This window comes from Silene latifolia, chromosome 4 (genome assembly GCF_048544455.1).
Source record: "Silene latifolia isolate original U9 population chromosome 4, ASM4854445v1, whole genome shotgun sequence".
Lineage (NCBI taxonomy): Eukaryota > Viridiplantae > Streptophyta > Magnoliopsida > Caryophyllales > Caryophyllaceae > Silene > Silene latifolia.
In genome coordinates, this window is record NC_133529.1 from 94,502,679 (window position 1) to 94,523,896 (window position 21,218).

At 36.4% G+C, this 21,218-nt stretch overlaps 2 protein-coding genes across 4 annotated transcripts in view; both read left to right on the plus strand.

Moving 5' to 3' along the window:
* The window catches only part of LOC141653607 (inositol hexakisphosphate and diphosphoinositol-pentakisphosphate kinase VIP2-like), a 28,208-nt gene extending 17,138 nt beyond the window's left edge, over positions 1-11,070 (plus strand). For 2 of the 3 annotated variants that reach the window (XM_074461435.1, XM_074461437.1), the window contains 13 exons: positions 366-448; positions 613-675; positions 757-831; positions 1,787-1,912; positions 2,908-3,149; positions 3,368-3,412; positions 7,317-7,383; positions 8,345-8,416; positions 8,849-9,096; positions 9,196-9,253; positions 9,546-9,713; positions 10,112-10,186; positions 10,638-11,070. In XM_074461435.1, coding sequence (XP_074317536.1) covers positions 366-448; positions 613-675; positions 757-831; positions 1,787-1,912; positions 2,908-3,149; positions 3,368-3,412; positions 7,317-7,383; positions 8,345-8,416; positions 8,849-9,096; positions 9,196-9,253; positions 9,546-9,713; positions 10,112-10,186; positions 10,638-10,928 — 1,613 coding nt within the window. In that variant the 3' untranslated portion in view covers positions 10,929-11,070. The remainder of the gene's footprint in view (positions 1-365; positions 449-612; positions 676-756; positions 832-1,786; positions 1,913-2,907; positions 3,150-3,367; positions 3,413-7,316; positions 7,384-8,344; positions 8,417-8,848; positions 9,097-9,195; positions 9,254-9,545; positions 9,714-10,111; positions 10,187-10,637) is intronic. The other variant, XM_074461436.1, reaches the window with a different exon arrangement.
* A 3,364-nt stretch (positions 11,071-14,434) lies between these two features.
* LOC141651802 (uncharacterized) lies at positions 14,435-15,151 on the plus strand. The gene has a single exon (XM_074459498.1). It carries the CDS (start codon positions 14,435-14,437, stop codon positions 15,149-15,151), a length of 717 nt encoding a protein of 238 aa, XP_074315599.1.
* The last annotated feature ends 6,067 nt before the right edge of the window (positions 15,152-21,218 follow it).

The window sequence follows — 21,218 nt, forward strand, 5'->3', positions numbered from 1 at the left end:
TTTTTTTTCCTCTCATGTTTATAGTTCAGCCAGGATAGCGAGGTAGAAATAACGTCATTGTTTAACTCGTAGCCAGCCTACTGGCTGCAATGTGTAGCTTGCAATCACGTTGATCATCTTTCTGATCTAGCCGCTGGATCTTATTTCCTCTATATTTATTCTCTGATAGATGCTATGGAATTGTTTTTTTGTTATTTAATTATCAATGGGGCCTTATCCAATTGCTCAAACTTGGTGCCTTTAACTGCCCTTTCCTTTTTAACAAGTTTCATTTCCCCTACTTTTGACTGGGAGCTTTCGATTTCTTACTGTACTTATCTTTTAATTGATTTTTTTAACATCAAAACTGTTTCTTTTACTTTCAGGTGAAGGCACAGGCCTTCTACGTCTTCACAGTACATATCGCCATGATCTTAAGATATACAGCTCTGATGAAGGGCGTGTGCAGGTAATTTTTTACCTATCCTCTATTTGTTTTTGTTTTTTTTTTGGTCAGCCTCTTGTGCTTTATTTTCTTCTATCTTTTAATATGTATATTTTTAATGAAGTAGCGTTTCCTGTTCTCCTGTATGTAATGTAATCCTTATACCAACTTTCGAATGCGATTGGCAGATGTCAGCAGCAGCATTTGCCAAGGGTCTTCTTGACTTGGAAGGGCAGTTGACTCCAATTCTCGTAAGTTGTATTGTCTTCCTCACCAATCTTTCAATATGGTAGATGTGTGTCTATGTCAAAGTGACGTTGACCTTGGTGCAGGTTTCACTTGTTAGCAAAGATTCTTCAATGTTAGACGGACTTGCTAACGCTAGCACTGAAATGGAAGAAGCAAAGGTTATCTTTTATTAAAAGCTTAGTTGTAGTTTTTAATCTCTGTTCACCATGCTAAGTACTACTCTGTATATGTCTATGTGGCTGTTTTGGATTACTCTCCTACTTTGGCCGCCTTAATTATCATCCTTATTACCATATGTACAGTCTCCAATTTAAATACAGCCAAAGACTCATTATTCTTAAGTTTTGGATAATGATGTAATAAAGCAAAATGTCTAACCAATTGTTTTTGTTTCCTTTTTGTTAAGTTGCTGTCATTCAATGCAATCTAGAATTTTAGATGCAATTTTCATTTTAGGTTGTTTGGAAATAACGTCTTTGTGTTGTTAACACAAGGTAAGGGTACGTAGACTACATACATACCTCCCAAAGCTTGCCATTTATTTAAAATTTTGAGGCAGTTGGTAATGTTCTTGTTGTATTATCATGTGATCATGTGGTTGTTCTGTTGTACCATCCTGCTTGTTTTTGGAGCTAATTTAGTCTTCTCTTGTGGATAAGAAATTTATTTTTGGGAAGTCGTTCTTAGCATACTCGTTTTTTTTTGTATTCGTGTAACTTTTTTTCTCTTATATTATGAAAAATTATTCTTGGGCCAGTTCTGTGGGCTTCTGCCTTCTTTGTTAGAACACTATTTTTTGCCATTGTCCAGCATTAATTTGTATAAACTCACCAATTTAAGGGCTTTGTTCTCGTCTGTTAATTTTCTGTTGTTTTGCAAATATACAAATATTATTATGTGATCATGTGTTTTTCTACCTTCTTGAAGTGGACACTATGTGTTAATATTGTCCATCATTGAACAGTTTGAACTTCTCTCCTGTCATCAGACTAGTGTTTGTGTGTACATTTTTCTTGCCTGTGAATCAGTAAGAAATGTTCTGGTTGGTAAAAGAAAGAAAGCTAATTTAGAAAAGTGTATATTTTGCACTTTATTTGTGTAATGTCATTTCAGGCGAGGTTGAATGAGATTATAACATCTGGAGCACTGACCTCTCATACCAATGGATCACCAGAATTTCCGTGGATGGTTGATGGGGCTGGACTCCCTCCAAATGTCGTTGAGTTCTTGCCAAAATTGGTATTTGACTATTTGTATACAGAAATCCTATCTGATTTGGCTGTTTATATTTTTTTCAGCTATTTGTGAACAGTCTTTACTTTCTCCCGCCCCTCCCCTTTCCATGTGGTGTTAGTTTCACAAGTAGACCTGGCAAAAGCAACCCGACCCGAAGTGACCCGACCCGAAAAGACTGACCCGAGACCCGAACTACATCATCCGAATGTCACCCGAAAACCCGAATTGACCCGACCCGACCATGACCCGAGCTTCTTGACCCGTAGCTGGCCCGACCCAAAAATGACCCGATCTGAAAGCACCAAACCCGAAAATGACCCGACAAAATATAACTCTAATTGAACCGAAAAGACTTGAAATGGCTATTTCTCTAATATTCATTGACTCAAAAATGACCCGACCCAAAACAACCCGACCCGCTTGACTCGAAATAGACCCAACCAACAAACCCGAAACCCAAAATGATCCGTCCCGACCCGAATTAATCCGAAATCAATGAAAGACTCGAGCTGACCCGACCCGAATTGGCTCGACCCGAACCCGACATGTTGACCCGTTTTGCCAGATCTAGGTATTGGCTGTCTAGGTTTTCGACTTCAGTATTAGAAACCTCCATTATTTTTTTAAAAATCTTCATCAATGAAATTGTTGATTTCATATGGGTCCAATTTCTCTTAGCCATTTTGTATTTGGAATAGGAAAAATTGTTGACAACACCCTTTAATTTGTAACCAAATTGTTTGTTGGATCTCTTAGATGGCCATCTCCTAGAAAGGGCTGATAAAGATAGGAGCCTGCCAGTATCTTGACCATCTTAACCATCATTGGTACACAGACTCGGATGTATTAGTTTATACACTCCCATGAAGAGGAAAGAAAATTTAGAAAAAATTTCTATGTTGTGTTTAGTTATGAGTGTATTTACTGAATCGGCGACTCAGCGTAAGGACTTACCTTTTTTGTTCACTATCTCGTTATTCATTGGTCTCTTTTATCAGGTGGATCTAACTAAGAAGGTTACTGAACAAGTGAGGTTGCTAGCAAAAGATGAAGATGAAAAACTTATAAAGACAAGCTCATATGATGTGATACCCCCATATGACCAAGCTAAAGCTCTGGGAAAGACCAATATTGATGTGGATAGGATAGCCGCTGGATTGCCTTGTGGCAGTGAAGGATTTCTTCTTATGTATGCTCGATGGAGAAAACTAGAACGAGACTTGTATAATGAACGGAAAGAGTAAGTTTCTGCATCTGCAACTTGAGGTAGAGCCTATAGAGTTAACTGGCTACGTTGCTTGCTTACTGTTTAATGCTAGATAGTTAGGAACATGTACAAGGAGCTTGAACTCCTTAAGTATTGGCATGTGATGTTCTAGTTAACTCTTTCTTAACAATGACAAATTTTCTGTCATTAACTTCTCATCATAGTTCAATGACACCTTGAGCTTCTCGCAGGAGATATGACATTACTCAGATACCAGATGTATATGACTCGTGCAAGTAAGTACCATGTTATGATTAGAAATTGAGGATTCAACTTGAATGAGCATGTTTTTATTTTTATTTTTTTTGTTTCATTCAGTCACCTTTATATCTTGTGCAACATTTAACAACTAGGTTTGTATCTTAGATGTGTCAGTCCATTCGTAGTGAAGAGCTCTACTTGAGTACTTATTCTTAGAAAAAGTGCTTCTAGATATACTTGTGAATATCTGTGCATCATACGTGAGTGAGACGCTAATCCTTGGGAGTTGTTGCATTAAACTGACCCTAATATAATACAACAGCAGCAAAGTCTTGGTCTAAAATGATTTGGTGTTGGTTACTATGAACTAGTCTAGATCCCGCGCATTGCAAATTTGTAACGATATATATAACGTTTTTACTTTTAGTGTATTACTTACAAATTTATATTGGAACCACGTGGATTTTTTCGTATTTCGCCTCATTATATTTTGATTGAGAAAACAAATTTGATCAAAAAACTAATCATGACAATTGAAGTCATAAAACGTGTGTTCTATGAAAATATTTTCTAGAAACTCAAAACTAATGATTTCATTTTATAAATTTTCACAAATTCTTTTAACGAATTTTTTGGTCACAAAGCTAATAATATAAATTTATGTTTTTGTTTTATATGAAGTAAGTATGCGTCGAGTCATTTTGCTAATAATAACGTCTATGTTACTCATACTTGTTTACTCGTGTATCAGAGTATCTGATACGGCTATTTTGTGCGAAATTTTCAATATTTTGGTCTAAAATAAAGTATCAAAGTGTCGTATCGTATCCGACAAAATACGTAACGGATACGGAATACGACAACTAAGTGAAGTATCACGGATACGGAATACGACAACTAAGTGAAGTATCAGAGTAACAAAGAATAATGTCAGTAAAGAATAATGTCAGTGGATGGTTTACAATTTTTAGTTTATAGTTTTTACCAATTTTATTTTCCTTTAAGTAAAAGATGGTTTAGAGTTTAATGAAATTATTATAATTTAGGTGCTGTTTGGCCAAGCTTAAAAAGTGCTTTTGTAATTGAAAAAGTATTAGCTTGGCCAAACATGGTAAATTAGAGAATTTTAAAAGTGCTTTTGAGAAGTCAAAAATTAATTATTCACCCCCAAAAGGAGAAGTAGATATTTGCTACTTCTACTTCTACTTTTTACATAAAGAACCAAATAAACAAACAAAAGTTGTATTAAAGTAGTTAGGCCAAACATATAAATTTTGTGAAAAACCACTTTTACAAAACTATGGCCAAATAACTAAAATTTTTCCGAAAAATAACTTCTGAATAAACTCCTTTTAAAAAGGAAAAGTCATTTTCCATAAGCAAGGCCAAACAGCACCTTAATGAAAGGATAGTAGTTTAATGAAGTAAATGAACTAAAATCTCATTTGTTCCTTATTTAAGTAAGTGCAATTTGGAGGGAAAAATTTTCAAGTTTTTTTACTCTTAGTATATAGGGGATTATAAAGTAAACAATGAATGAAGAGAAGAAAACAAAATAACAACACGCTAGAAAGATTGAAGAAAATAGTAGAAATAAATAGTTAATGTGAATGAAGGACTGGAAAAGGCATCAAATCTTGAAAGAAAAAAGGAGTGAAAAAGAAAGTTGTATAGATGTGGAAACCTTTTTGGAAGAGAGTTTATTGAATAATTAAACAAAACTATTAAAGTGTTAAGTAAACAAATTAAGAAATAAAAATACATAGCAAAAAAATATTCAAAACTTTGGATGAGTAATCAAAAAAATATTTTAGTGAAGCGAAACTAATATCTGTGAAATTAACAATACAATGGTAAGAGATACAAATGATAATACAATACAAGAACCAAGCTTCGTCATTTTCCTTGGATTCCTTCTCTTTGCACACTCACAATGATTTGTGAACTCCATGTATGCCTTTTGAAATTAAGGGCCTCATGGATAGTTGACTAGAATTTGTTCTTATGAACTATAGCATTTCTCTTGGGTTGTGATTAGGGATCGCAATGGAATCCAGATCCTGTCCAGATCCGCCCACATCTTAGGATCCATATCCTACGGACCGGACATGGATCGCAATATTTTAGATCCAGTGGATAAGGATATGGATCGTATGGTCGAGATCCAGATCCTACCCTTAGATCCATTTTTATTTCATTTTCCCGAACAGTAAGTTAAGTTAAATAAATAGTAAAACTTTATGCTTTGTTTTTTTAATATTTTTTTCATAAATCAAACCATGATTTTTTTTCTAATTAACATTCTTTGATTAAAAAAAAAAAAAACTTTTTTCGTGTTATTATAATATCATTAGACTTTATTTTTATGTTTTTAAAATTTTAACTTTATTATTTGTATCTAACAGAGAAAAATATTATGTTACGTCGCAACAAAATCCAAAAATTAATATTTTCATATTTTAAGACGGAGTTTTCTTTTACTATCAAAAGGATATGGGATAGATCCTGATCCTAGTCCAAATCCTGCGGATCCGGATATGGATATGGGAATTTCAGATCCTGTAGATATGGACCGGATCTGGATCTTATAGGATCCTATCCATTGCCATCCCTAGACTTGTGATCAAAACAATGTTGCGGAATTCATAGGAATAGATAAGTACATAACATTTACTCTTACTAGAGTAGTTATATATAGATTTTGCCATAGAGGGACCTATGGCAAAGTTTATGCCGAAGAGAATCAAACTAAGGTCATGAGTACCACCAATAATGACTCTATAAGAAACTAGTGTGTGATATATATATAGATTTTGAGAAAGTGCCATGATAGAATATGTTTGAATTGATTCGCAATTCGTTTGGGGTTGAGTATATCCTGGCAACCCTTCATCAAATTTACCGCACATGGAGAACATTAATTATTTTGTAAACATTTGAACGGTTTATTGCCCTATAAAAAAAGGTCTGAGACCAATGAAATATCCCAAGTTCTCTTATTACATTAACCAGCTTTCAATTGCAATGATACCATGATAAATGAACCATCTCAACCAAAACCTTAAGGTGATGGTTGAGGTCCAATAATTATATTTATTTCTTATCACGCCCCCTCACTCGAGTGTCCATTAGGCTCAAAGAGTGGTTAGTGCACAGACCCCCTCATACCATGTGCTGAATTTCCACTTCGTGAGTTATTGAGGCTGCGAGGATTTGAACCCGTGACCTTCGGTCACATTGGCTCTGTTTGGTTGAGATGGTTCATCTATCATGGTATCAGAGCCATCGTGACCTTTGGTCACGGGTTCGAATCCTGGCAACCTCAAAACTCCTCAAAACTCTCGAAGTGGAATTCCAGCACACGGTACGAGGGAGCCGGTGCACAACAAACCACTCTTCAAACCCAATGGGCATTTGAGTGAGGGAGCGTAATAGGAATAATTATAATAGTTGGGCATCAACCATCACCTTAAGGTTTTGGTTGAGATGGTTCATCTATCAGATTCTACTTCCACCAGGTTTGAAAATAGGACAGAAATAAGTATTCATGCCTTGTTGAATTTTGCATCCCTCCTTCCACCTATAAACAGGGTAGGGATTTGGCTTTGATATTTTATTCGCCTGGGTATTAGTGTGTTTTATACATGTTTCCAGTATTGCGAAGGATTCACTACTAGTGAGCTTTTATTATTAGAAATTCTGCTTGTTTTACTGCTGGGGAATCTAAAGAGATCCTCCTCAAGTTTGATGATGTAAATGGTGATACTGTGATAAGCGTGCTACTTTTCCCATAGATTTCCATCTGAGAATCTGTGCTTTATAGTTATCATTCCTAAAGTTTCTGTCTAAAAGTTAATTCTCTATTACTTGCTAATGTTTGGTGTCTCATGTTCGGGTGTTCCTCCATAAAATTCTGATGATTGATCCTTCGTTTGACAGATATGATCTTCTACACAATTCTCATCTAAATCTTGAAGGCTTGAATGAGCTGTTTAAAGTTGCCCAGGTATGTTGTGTCTCCAAATGAGTGTATCTATCTATTGGTATACAAACTTCTATTACAGTGAGTATTTTTTTTTTCCTGTTAACTTCTTTCCATAAATTCCCTGACAGTGGAAACAGTGTTCTGCTCTAATTATGTTGAGGAAGTGTGTCTCTTCCGTCCAAAATAATAATGCCTTTACGAATTGCATTATAATCTATGTTACTCTTGTTAGCTTACGAGTTACGACCTGTCGACCTCACATACCCTTACTTTTACACACTTCGTTATGAGCCAAAGCAGGAGGAATTTGAGGAATTTTCATAAATAGGAGAGTATGTAACTTGGGTTCGTAGCCATGTTCGATACTTCTAACTGAGTCCAAGTAAATTACTTCCTCTGTACCATTGGCTACTATACGTTTTGCGTTTTGGGTAGTTTCATTTAATTGTATACGTTTCTATAAATGGCAAGTTATAAGTTATGACTATAAGACATCTTTATAAAATCATATGTCCTGCCTCGTACCTAACCCCCAACCCCCACCTCACAACCACCAATCCCCGAACCAGCATCACCCCATTCTTGCAACCACCTGAACATCACTACCCCTACTACTACTTCTTCCAAGTGGTTCTAAGGTGCAAAAATGTTGGTGAGAGGAGGGTGAGGGTATATGGGGTTATTTATCTTGTGAAAAACCATGGTACACAGTACATGTTCTGCTCCACCTTTATATTTGAGCAAAAGCAAAGATATACATAAGAAACTCATGGAACAGAGGAAGTAGTTTATAACTGGTATATGGTATAAGAGTTTATGAAGCAGGTGTATAAGTATCAAATGTAATGTCGATAGTCTGTATAATAGCCATTCCGAGTACTTGAATGATATTCCCTTAACATGTTACTTTTTTAGTATTCTCTATTTTTCTGAGAATAAATGAGTCCTATCTGATCTGACGTGTGCAACTTTGTGGTTTCAGTTGCTTGCAGATGGCGTTATCCCAAATGAGTATGGGATAAATCCTAAACAGAAATTGATAATTGGTTCAAAGGTAAAATCTTGTTACGCACTAGTTGTAAGTACATAACCCCCTGTAAGAAGTACTCTTTTTACTTGAGTTTTCGAGACCCCATCAGCTTAAAAAGCCTAGTAAATTAATGCCTGACTAGAAGAGTTGGTGTGTGAGATTGGTTTCTCTTGTTAAGAAATAAGAAATACTTTTACATGCTGCTGGCAATGGCATGCAACACATTCTCCATTTAAAGATAAGATGTTGAAGATTTAGAAGTAAATGAGCATTTTATTTTATTTTTTAAAATAAGAGTGTGTGTCAATATAGAGATTAGTGTATTAAAAATGCGCCTATGTCATTAGTTTTTGGCTTTTTACTACGTCTCCTGCATAAACAGGAATATGTACCACCATCTGGATATTTATCTCTAGTGTTAATTTGTATTCTGTACTGCCTTCTCCTGTAATGCAGATAGCTCGACGTTTATTAGGTAAGATTTTGATTGACTTGAGACTTACCCGAGAGGAAGCTATCAATGTTGCTGAATTGAAGCGCGAGCATTCACCATGTACTAAATCTAGCGAGAAAGAAGATACTAAGCATCGGCCAAAAACACAGGCCAAAAATGAAGAGATCAGAAGATCTTCCACTGCTAGTGATATGTCAATGGAGCAAGACGATGATGATGAAAAGGAGACTGAATATCGCCTGGATCCAAAGTTCTTACCTGGATTTTTGTCTCATTAATTCTCTTTCAATTGATTTTGAATTTAACCTACAAACTTATTTTCTAAAATGATGCCGGTTCTTCATTTCAGATATGCCAACGTAAAGACACCAGAAAGACATGTGAAAACACGACTATATTTCACATCGGTGAGTGAGATAGGTCTACATCCCATATTCCCATGTTCTATCTATTTGATCTGAAACTCTTAAGTTCTTATGTTTTTATGTATTGATCTGAAACGCTGAATTGTTACGTTTTTTTCCATAATCTTCTTACAAAATTATGAAAAGTGGTAACTTTGATAGCAAATCAGAGAATCGAAGGGAGAGTAATTCATTATCTTGTAACTGATATTTCACTCCCCTTTTCCATTATCACTTATCATGTTGGTCATGATTTTGTCAAGTGTCTAACTAGTTGTGCTGATTAAAAATGCAGGAATCTCATATTCACTCCTTGATGAATGTCCTTCGGTATTGTAACTTGGATGAATCATTAGAAGGAGAGGAGAGCCTTGTTTGTCTCAGTGCTCTAGAGCGGTTGTTCAAAACCAAGGAACTTGACTACATGAGCTATATAGTGTTAAGGATGTTTGAGAACACAGAGGTCAGTATTGTGCTTGTATATCTTTCCTCTTGGACAAATGGATTGAGAAAGAACTAATAATGGATGCTGCAGTTAGAATGCAAGAAGCATAAAGCATGATTTTCAAAATTCCTTTTAATTGTAATCTTTTGGTTGAACAGTTGTTATTTTAACAGAAAATTAGCTTTAATAGTGTCCTAACATGGAATATTCTTTTTTGAAAAGCAGGAAGTCTAGAAAATGACAATAAGTTCATGGCATTTATCCTTGGTAGCTAGTTAGAAGTCCTCACATCTCACATCTCATATCCTTACCTTCTCTACATGCTTCCACCATTTAGAAACCCGCCAAGTTTATTTTATTTTACGTCATATTCAAATGTAAAGGCATAATTTCTAGATGTATATATATTCTTCTAGGTAGCTTTGGATGATCGGAAAAGGTTTCGCATAGAATTGACGTTCAGCCGTGGTGCTGATCTCTCACCATTGGAGGTAAAACTTGCGGTTGTCGTTTGACTTGCTTTTTTTTTTTTTTGGTTCGTGTTATACCCATTCCTTCTAAAGTAAGGAAGGATCGTAGATCAATCTTACGAAGGCTAAACTAAAAGAATGTACCTCAATTAATTTGATTTCGTCCCTTTTGGTCCTTTCTTTATTTCTTCCACTTTCTCTTTTTAGTCTAACTTTTTTTCTCTCACGTAAGTAGTCCATCTACTTTTCTTGCCTCTACTTTTGTATTGTTCATTATTCTCCTTAAATAATCTATCATTTTGGAAGGAAGCTATCAAAGAAAAGGAGGAAGTATATAATATTTCGAGTAAAATGGAGAGTGGTCCGAGACATTTAAAATGTCAAAAAAGAAAACATACTAGATGCTTTATATACACAAGTCTCTTCCTTTATTTTTTGACATGAAAGTCTCCCTTTCTATCTACGCTTGCAGAGAAATAATGAGGGGAATTGGATGCATCAAGAGCACACACTGCCAATAATGGGGCCAGAGAGAATGCAAGAAATAGGATCATGTTTAACCTTGGAGAAGATGGAAGAGATGGTACACCCATTTGCAATGCCTGCTGAAGATTTCCCACCCCCAATTACTCCCATTGGCTTCACCGGTTACTTCTCCAAAAGCGCTGCTGTTCTAGAGCGACTTGTCAATCTTTGGCCTTTCAACAAGCATGCCAACAATGGCAATCCCAACAAGTACGCAAACAATGGCAATCCCAAATAACATGTAGCGACGATGAATTTTACTTCTTGTAATTATTTGTCCGTGTATTATTTCATTTTTTCTATTCTTTTGTTTTTTTTTTTTGTTCGTTTCATGTGGTGCCACAATTTGCATATACAATATGAAATAATATTAACTTTGCTATTTTGTCTTGTTACCAATATTCCATATTTTGGAGTAGTTTGCGATCTTGAAATATTCTGACACTCACGACTAGCATGAGTGTGTAACAAATGCGGAAATGCCCACCTTGCAATTGAAGGACATTAGCTAGTCGAAAGGTTGTAGGTAGAGGTAAAGCAGATCCGAACCGATTATGAGCTTGACCTTTCTTGTCTTGTGCTCATGAAGGAAAACTCGAACCTGGTCTCGAGAGTTTAATCTTGCTAAATGTTTTTTTTTCTTTTGATACCTTCAGTAACAAGAGTGGAAAATTATATATTAAAAACATTGGACAAATCAATGAGAACATCTGACATGGATACAAAGATATAATCATGATAAAATACTTTAATAAAATAAAAGCAATATATCACCTAACAACACAAATTCACGCTAAGTTCTCGAGCCATGCTTTGACTAGGGGTGCTAACGAGCCGAGTCGAGCCCGAGCGTGGCCTTGCTTGGCTTGTGCTCAAGAACTAAAACTCGATCTCGAGCCGATTTCGAGCTTACCCGAGCTTTTAGAAAATGTGCTCGATATCAAGCTTGCGAGCTTTAACGCGAGCTCGAGCCAAACTCGAGCTCAAATCGAGCTTATATATAATGGTTAATTTTTTGATTTTTTTTCTTCCGATATTTTCAATAACAAGGCTCGAAGATTCAATGTAAAATATTTGACAAATCAGTGAGACATTTGATATACGTGATACAAAGATATAATCATAATAAAATATTTTGATAAAATATGAGCAATATCTTATATAATCACACAAGTTCGAGCCGCTCACGAGCTTTTCGAGCTGAGCCAACGTTTGCTCGGCTTGACTCGTTAAGCTCTCGAGCCGATCTCGCACGAGCCGAGCTTTGACCGAGCTTTTGCCGAGCCGATCTCGAGTTGCTCGCGAGCTGTCTCGTCTCATTAACACCCCTAGCTTTGACCCAACCTTGCTTGAGCTGCTTAAGATATGTCTCGTCTCGATATCACTCCTAGTTTTGAGTATAAGGCCCTTTTATATCATTATGATATCACTCCTAGTTTTGAGTATAAGGCCCTTTTATATCATTATGAGTGAAACAAAAAATATTGCCATTACTTTTGAACAATATTTTATGTCCATCTTCGAGTCTTCTACAGTGCATGAGCCTTTTGAAGAATATATTGGTAATCATCACCGGGTCTTTGAGAAGATTAAGTCTAAGTTAGATCACGATCAGACGGATTCTTTAGATAGACCTTTCACACAAGAAAAGAAAGGAGGTCCTCTCATTGTCTTTCAAATGGGCGCCACTAAGTCACATAGGGTCCGGATGGAGTTCCTGCTTTATTTTTCCAAAAATATTGGTATCGTATTAAAAATGAAGTCTCTGAGGCAGTTTTATCCATCCTTAATTCTGGCAATGTTTTGAAAGAATTTAACCGTACTTTTATTGCTCTTATTCCAAAAACGATCTGCCCTGAGAAAGTTGAGGATTTGCAACGTTATAATGAAGATTGTCACAAAGTGTATCTCTAATAGGCTCAAGAAACTTATGCCTCTCTTCGTTGGAGAATATCAAAATGGTTTTATCCCTGGGAGAAATATTAGTGATAATATCTTGATCTCACACGAACTTTTTTAGCACATCTCACGAAAATCCAAGGGGAAGCAAGGACTCTTGGCCTTTAAAGTCGATATGAGCAAGGCCTATTACAGAATTAAGTGGCATTTTCTTCAGGCTACCATGCTATATATGGGTTTTCCTCAACGAATCTCACAGCTAATCATGAATTGTGTCCAAACTGTGTCCTATGAAATTCTTATTAATGGAGCTGCTGGCAAACCGTTTCATCCTAGAGCTGGTATTCGACAGGGAGATCCTTTGTCTCCTTATTTATTTGCCTTATGCACTGAAGTATTATCGCAATTATTACTTCATGCTGAAGATGACAAACATCTTACGGGCATTAAGGTTTCCAGAAGTAGCCCGCCTATCTCACACCTTCTTTTTGCGGATGATTCTATTTTTTTCATGACGGCTAATATTTAGAATTGTCTTACCCTTCAAGGTATCCTGAACTTATATATATTGCCAAGTCTCAGGGCAACGTATTAATGAGAATAAATCAGCTATCACTTTTAGCCCTAATTGTACTTTAAGGACTATTTGGAAGAGTCTCAAAATTCAAAAGGTTAGGGGAAATAAGGATATGGGATTATATCTGGGTCTTCCAACTGTTTTTGGGACGAGTAAAAGGGAAGTTTTTGCCTTAATATCTGAGAAGGTTTGAAGGAGAATCTTAAGCTGGAATAATGTTTACTTATCTTCGGCTGGTAGACTTACACTTATTCGCTCCGTTCTTCCTCACTTTCTGTTTTTTCTCTATCTGCATTTAAAATGCCGGTAAGTGTGAGCTCTAGGATAGATTCTTTGATCTCACGGTTATGGTGGGGAGGAACTTGCAATGGAAATAGTCCTCACTGGAGTAGTAAATTATTTACCCAGGGCTCTAAGGAACTTGGTGGTATAGGAATTCGAAATATTGGTTGTTTAAATCAGAGTCTCTTAGCAAAGGTGGGTTAGCGTATTTTTCAACAGCCTGAGGGGCTTCTTAGTCGTGTCTTGGGAACTAAGTACCGAATTTCAAAGGATACAATTTTGGATGATGATTTGCGTAGCAAAGGCTCTTTAACTTGGGGTGGCCGAGGGATTTTATGGGGACTTGAGTTGCTTAAAGGAAGCCTAGCTTGGCAAGTAGGTTTCCCCTCGGCACTCGATGTTTGGAGAGACAAGTGGATTAATGGCTCCTCTCTTGCACAGTTACTTTCCCTACCCCCTGATGTTTTAGCTAACAAACCTTTTATAAGTGTCTCTCAACTACAAACACCTAATGGGGACTGGGATTTTAATCGAGTTCAGTCTATATGTGGTGATCAGTCCATCCCTCTGATTTGCTCTGTTCCTATTCCTTGTATGGATGTTATTGGTAAGGTCTACTGGCCTCTCAATTCGAATGGAATTTATTCCACGAAAAGTGGATACAAGGCTGTATTTTCTGTTTTATGGAATAGGAAAGCTACAGCTATGGACTTATCCAAGATGGAACCATTGACTATCGCTTTTTGTAAGAACGATCTTTGGTCTCTCTCCCTATTACCGGTAAGTGGAGGGTTTTTTTATGGAAAATTCTCTCCAATTCTCTTCCAAATGGCGAGGAAGCTATGCGAAGGGGCCTTAATTGGAATTATCGATGTCAGCTCTGTTTTTCTGAGAATTCACAAGTGGAGTCCATGAGCCATATTTTCCGAGATTGCAACTGTGTTTCTCGCATATGGTTTGCTTCCCCCCTTGGGATCCGTAGTAATATGGGCAACAATCTCTCAATCCAGAATTGGATTATCAACTGGCTTTCCTTTTTCAAGAAAAATAAGAATTTCACTACTGATGTTTCGGTTTTTGTTAGCACTCTTTGGCGAATATGGTGCTTTCGTAACAATGCTCTTTTTCGTGAGTCCTCCACTGATTTCTACACTCTGTTCAAGCAACTGGATGTTGATGCTTGTAACAATATTTGGGCTGAAGATCAAAGGGCGAAAAGCTTAGCTCTCTCCTTCCATGGGGATTTGTCTGATGTTGATGATGATTTCAAAATCAGAAATCATTTTCCACACGTGCTTGTTGGAACTGATCTTTGTTCTGATCATATACGGATCAAATGTGATGCTTCCTGGAGGACAAACCTCAAGGCCACTGCTGGATGGATCTTTCTTGACAAAACTGGAACCGTCTTCCACCAGGGACAATCGGCGTTCTGGACACAGTCACCCTTTCAAGCTGAAGCAATGGCTTCAAGGCATGCAATTTCTGATGCGTTTTCTCAAGGATATAAGCACATTGATGCTACCACGGATTGCTTAAACCTAGCCCTTCAAGTCAATGGCATTGGCGACATCACCCATGACTCCGCCAATATTATCCATTCTATCTCCTCCTTAGCTATTGATTGTCACTGTTTCTCTCTTAGTCATTGTCCTAGAAGTCTTAATAGGATTGCTCATGCTATTGCGAGAGCTGTAGTTTAAACGAGCAATCTTTTTCTTAATGACAAAAAAAAGAAATGTTATCCCAAATTTATTTTGTTTGCTCATACGCGGCTATATTATGTTTCATAACATTTGTTTATTAAGCCATGATAGTATTGTGTTCGGGCCAACATTTAAGAATATATATGATGAATAATGTGTAGTTCTGTTTTGATATGTCATACGCGGCTCTATTATGTTTCAAAACGTTTGTTTAGTAAGCCGCGACGGTATTGTGTTCGGGCCAACATTTAAGAATATATAATGAATAATGTGTCCTTCTGTTTTGATATGTCCAAATTGCAACAACTAGTATATATAAATCAATCAATCAATCAATCATCAATAGATATATATATATATATATATATATATATATATATATATATATATATATATATATATATATATATATATATATATATATATATATATATATAAGACTGCAATTTTTGTAAAACACTTAGAATAAAATATACATAAATAAAAGACAAAAATTAGAATCGCTAAACTGTTAAAATAACTAAACACCTACCTATGTTAAATAAATTAAATTAAACTTAGATATCTTTGGATAGAAGTAGGATGAAATAGCTTGGACTCTTCTTTTACTTGCGGTGTATTGCTATGTGATTCAATTTCATTAGGAAGCCAACACTTTGTCTACTCCAATGAAATATCATATGCTCACAAACATCCGTACACATCTCGACTCCAAACACTATAAATGTTATATAAACATCTGTACACATCAAAATAACATCATCTATGTTGGTGCTCTAAAGTCATCGATCGTTATATGCTATTTTTCCTTTTGAATCTGACTATAATTGATTGTGTTTGGTTACAAATTTGTTTTGATTTTTGTTTTGCCTTTTGAAGGCTCAATTTACTAAAACATTGTCCATTTTCAATGTAGTTTATACATTCTGATTTACGACTATCAACAAAGCAAGTTTTAACAGGTTGATCTTATGGTATGTTTTACTCCTATAGTTTTGTATTTATATTGTAGGAGTACTTGTGTTTTTCAAAGGGTTGATCTTATGGTATATTTTATTACTCATCATAGTTCTATATTTTTATTTTGCAGGAGTACAAGTCTTTTGATTTTATTTTGTGCTAGGGAAAGATATGTGTAAACACAAATGTGTTATGCAACCATATTGGTGAAAATATGGGTAAGAAATGGTCTATGGCAGTTTCATTAAGAATGATAAATCTCATCTAATTTTATACGCATATAAATTATCGAAAGTTGGACAGTGGTGTCTAAAGTCCAAACTCCATATTCATGTCAAAATAATTTTGATTATGATACTGGATGACGATGTGTAAACTGATAAGTCGAAATTGTATATACGTTCCCGAGTTCGAAAGATATCGGTGAAAGGTTGAAGAAAGGGCGAAAGGAAGTGGAAGCAAAGAAGATGACGAAAAATGAAGGTAGAAGGCAGCAAGGCGCGTCCGAGATGTGATAGTTGAGCTCGAATATAAGCAAATCAGGTTCAAGGCGTGAGTGAGGCATGAGATTACGGAGGTTGACGCCAGATTTTGTGAGAGAGCTACGTAGAGATATTCACCTCCCATAACATTTGCGTCATGGGAACTACTGATTCAAAACTCAAGTTGTGTGTGCATGATTAACCCATCCCATGCACTTTTTGTAACACCCCAACTATCCGGCCAAGATAATTGGAGCGTTACCATCTCGGTTTCCCGAGGTAGTGTTTCAAAACTTCAATCAAGAACATTTATTAATGTAATGTTTAATGATTACATAAACGTAAACGAATGAATGAATTGAAAGTACAACTCATGACATCTATACTCTTCTAATTAACTAGACTCGTCTCGTGACTCAACAAGATCGTTCCGTCTCCCGCGTGCTATCCAAACAACCTGTACTTAACCTGCTCCCCATATGACCAAAAGATATCATATGGATCGACACAGGCCACCCCAAAAGAGATAGGTGACAATTACACAGACACACACACTTCAGTAACGATAAATAAAGTGTGACACGACTCAAGTGTGTGAGTCAAAAACATGACCATGATATGAATGACACACAATTATCCAACCATCACGCCGGTACCGGGACACGCCCAGACGTACCCAAAACCATTGGTGCCAGGAACACGTCCACGACACCATACTCACACAAGATACTCCGAACACGTCGGTGGTACCGGGCCCAAGAGCGACTCGGGTCCCCTGCCAGACGTCGTGCCTCACCACACGCGTCCCTCCAAACTCAAGTCATTAATGTGCACATCCCTCTTGGAGCGGAAAACTCCAAGAGGCGACTCAAGCGGAAGACGGTCTCCCAACCGCCTTCCGTCTCCACAACAAACAAATAACCAATCATGACCTCCGACATATAAACTAACACAAATATGCAAGATACCGTATTACATGCCAATTACAGACTTATCTAATGCAATTAAATGACAAACGACTAATTTAACAATTAAACACATTATCGAACTCAGTAGGTTAAACCTACCTTTTAGCAATCCCGTCAAATAAGCAAGCAAACTGATATAAATGCGCTCCTCCGTAAAATCGACACCTAATTACGATAATTAAATATAATTACTAACTAATCTAATTAAATTAAATTAAATACGAGTTAATTAATTAAATAGAAACCCGTCTTAAAGTTATTCACATCCCGACACCCGACTACCCCGACCCCGGCCACCACCTGCCGCTGCCACCATGGACCACCACCACTAGCCGTGGTGGTCACGGCCAGCAACAGCCTTCACGGCCACCCCCAACAAACACACACGACACCAACAATAACCAGCCACCACAGCCCCCCACCGTGAGCTACCACCACCATGGTGGTCCCTACCTGACCCTCCACCAGTCGCCACCTTCTGGTCCGAGCCCAACCACCACGACAAACCACCACCACAGCCGCCAACAACAAACAACAACAACAAACACAACCAAGACAAAACAATCTGTACACCCCCTTTTAGATTCGATTTCCGACCGCCACAGCCACCCTACCCACCACTCAAGACCATCACTAGCCTCTGAAAGGATTCTAAACCCTCCAAATAAACTCATTTTAATTATAGATCTAAATTACTCATTGATTTAGATAATGATCTAGTGCATGCATAACATAAAATAAAAAGAAGAGTAAGAACAATGTTCCTTACATTGTAGAAATCGGAATTAGGGCACAAGTGAGGACTCCTTCCTACACTTGTTCTTGAGCTACAAGTTTATGGATGATCTTCCAAAATCCCAAAGTAGAGATTCTCCTCTCGATTGCACCAGGACTATCCCTTAAATCTAATAATATATTTACTAGATATGATTATTATAAGCCTTAAAATTAATCTAATATTATTTCTTATTACTACTTTAGTAATCTAAATTAATTAGATCTTAGAACAGTTATAAGTCTAAAACTAATTTTAGAGAGAAGAGAGAATGTGAGAGAAGTTGTTCAAAACAAATGTAAGAATGAATAATCTAAGAATAAGAACAATTCTTATTCTTATTATGGGGGTGGAAAAACCGGTGGGAGGGAGTGGACAAGGAGCCAATGCATGCCCTTCCACTTTTGTAATTGTTCTTCTCAAAATGGGTTAGGGTGTAGTCTAGTCTTAGATGGTAATCATGGTGTTTCTTAACAATTAAAAAATAATTAACCATTTCACCCTATTACCCATAAAAACCGGTGCCCCTTTGTAAAATGGAATCCATTTTATTTTTGTCAATTGTCATTTTGTCATATCAATTGTAACATGTAACATGTTATTAATTATATTAATGCATATTTAACAATTAAATATCATTATATATATTAATTCAATTACATATACCAATTGGCTAGTAATTCATAATCACAAGTATATAAAATGGGTCATGTTAATATAATCTACAACATATTGTAATTATAATTAACCAATCATTCTTAATTTAATTGTTTCATAGACAAAGTTTTAGTAATATAACATTTTAATTACTAAAACGAATCTTATTTAATCGAATTACAATAAGATATATATATTCTTACTCACATATATAAATTGTTCAATTTTAAGGAATTAATTAATCTGTATCAATATACAATTAATCAATTTATCTATTAAGGGAATCGTCCTTTAGGTGTGACCTTAAGGGATCAACTAATCACCACCGTCAAACGACAGTAATGTCAAACTCTAGTTAGCCAATCATTACCGATTAATGTTGATCAGTTGACATATATAAATGAATCATCGCTTTACGTATTCTTATCATGAGTTTCAATAATGTGATCGCACTATTGTTGAGGACACATACTCCAACAGCTTCTCCTCACTACCCTCGACACAACCATCCCAAAACCAACCCCGGTCAGTCATGGTAAGAGGGTTAAAAATCCGTCTTAAGACCGTCGCACAAAACAACTATAATCCATTATATATACTCTGTCAAACCACCATTTGGGCGGTCAACGGTGGTCCTATGGTGGTCACGGTGGGTCACATGGTGAGTCTAAGTCGCGGGTGAGTCAACTGTATAAATTAAATAATATATAAATAAGTTTAAGATGGTTTTACCTTACGATCTTGAGGCGGAGGGCAAAATCTCCACTTTCTCTTCCTTTCTCTCTTTCTCTCTTTTCTCTTTAAAATTTGGTGGGTGAGGATTGTGTTGAGATTTTTAGTGGATAAGGGTGATGAGTGGATAAGCGTGGAGTATATAAGGTGAGGGTATATATACATAAGGTAGTATGCGGATACGTATACATGCATCGTATTGCGTATTATTATTATTACCACTTATTATTATTATTATTATCATCATCATTACCATCCTATAATAATAATTATTATTATTTTATTATTCCGTCTCAAACATAACTCGTATAAATACAATATTATTATATAAAAATATAAATACGGAGTATTACAATCTTCCCCCTTAAAAAGAACTTCGTCCCCGAAGTTCACCTCACTCTCTCATTTCCTCAAATCTCATGCATTCTCTCGCACCTCACATGTTTATCAACCGTACACGCTCTTTCTAAACATCACACTCATCCCAAAGTTCTTCACTCAATTCTCACTACTTTCTCACATTATGTACTTTCTCTTTCCTAAATTTCCGAATTATTACATCTACTCCCCCTAAAAGAGAACTTCGTCCCGAAGTTCGACTATCAAACCTCAAACTGCGGTCTCATACGCTCGTTACTAAATTCCACAAATGACTATATTTCAAGTTCAACCCGCTCTCTTACCTATTGCAAATCCATTATCAAATCTCGTATCGTCTTATGCCATTGCTATAATCCCAATCTAGAAACCTCTCTAGAAGTCTCTCCACGGGTACCCCTACGAGCCTCCCAAAGGTCAAGCGCCAGGTCTAATCCACGGTTCGAAACTCTAATCTCATAGATAACTTCTAACTTATGTTGGTTATATGAATACGTATTTATCACGGGGTATTACTCGATTATTATTACGTATCTATATCACGTTAATCCTCATACATTAACATGTATGCACATCAAAACACCAACTATGCGGACTCTAGGAACAAACAACTAATGTAAAATTCTTATAATGTGACTCAACCATGTTCCATATTCCCATTCATCATTAATACTTAAGCTTATATGGAAGGCCACAATCACTATCATGTAATGACCACTAGGCGACATATGACTTGCCTTTCCATCTTACATGTACACAACAAAATAAAATCATCTCAATTAACACGCATCAAACAAGGTTATCACATCATTCTTGTCATCCAATTATACATGTCAATTACCACTTTCATTTGAATTTCACTCTTAAATAGCAAAACTACCCAATATGGTCAAACATAAATAATTCACAAAATATCATTCATGTAAGGTCCACATGTTCATCCAACACGAGTCAACTAACATAAACCGTGATATAAGGGTATACACCCAATATTAGGTCGAGTATTGACAATATAAGGGTAAAAGCAAACCACTCGGTCGAGTGTAGGCGGCCACTCGGTCGAGTGCATGGTGCACTCGGTCGAGTGTCACCTGGGGCAGAATGTTTTCATT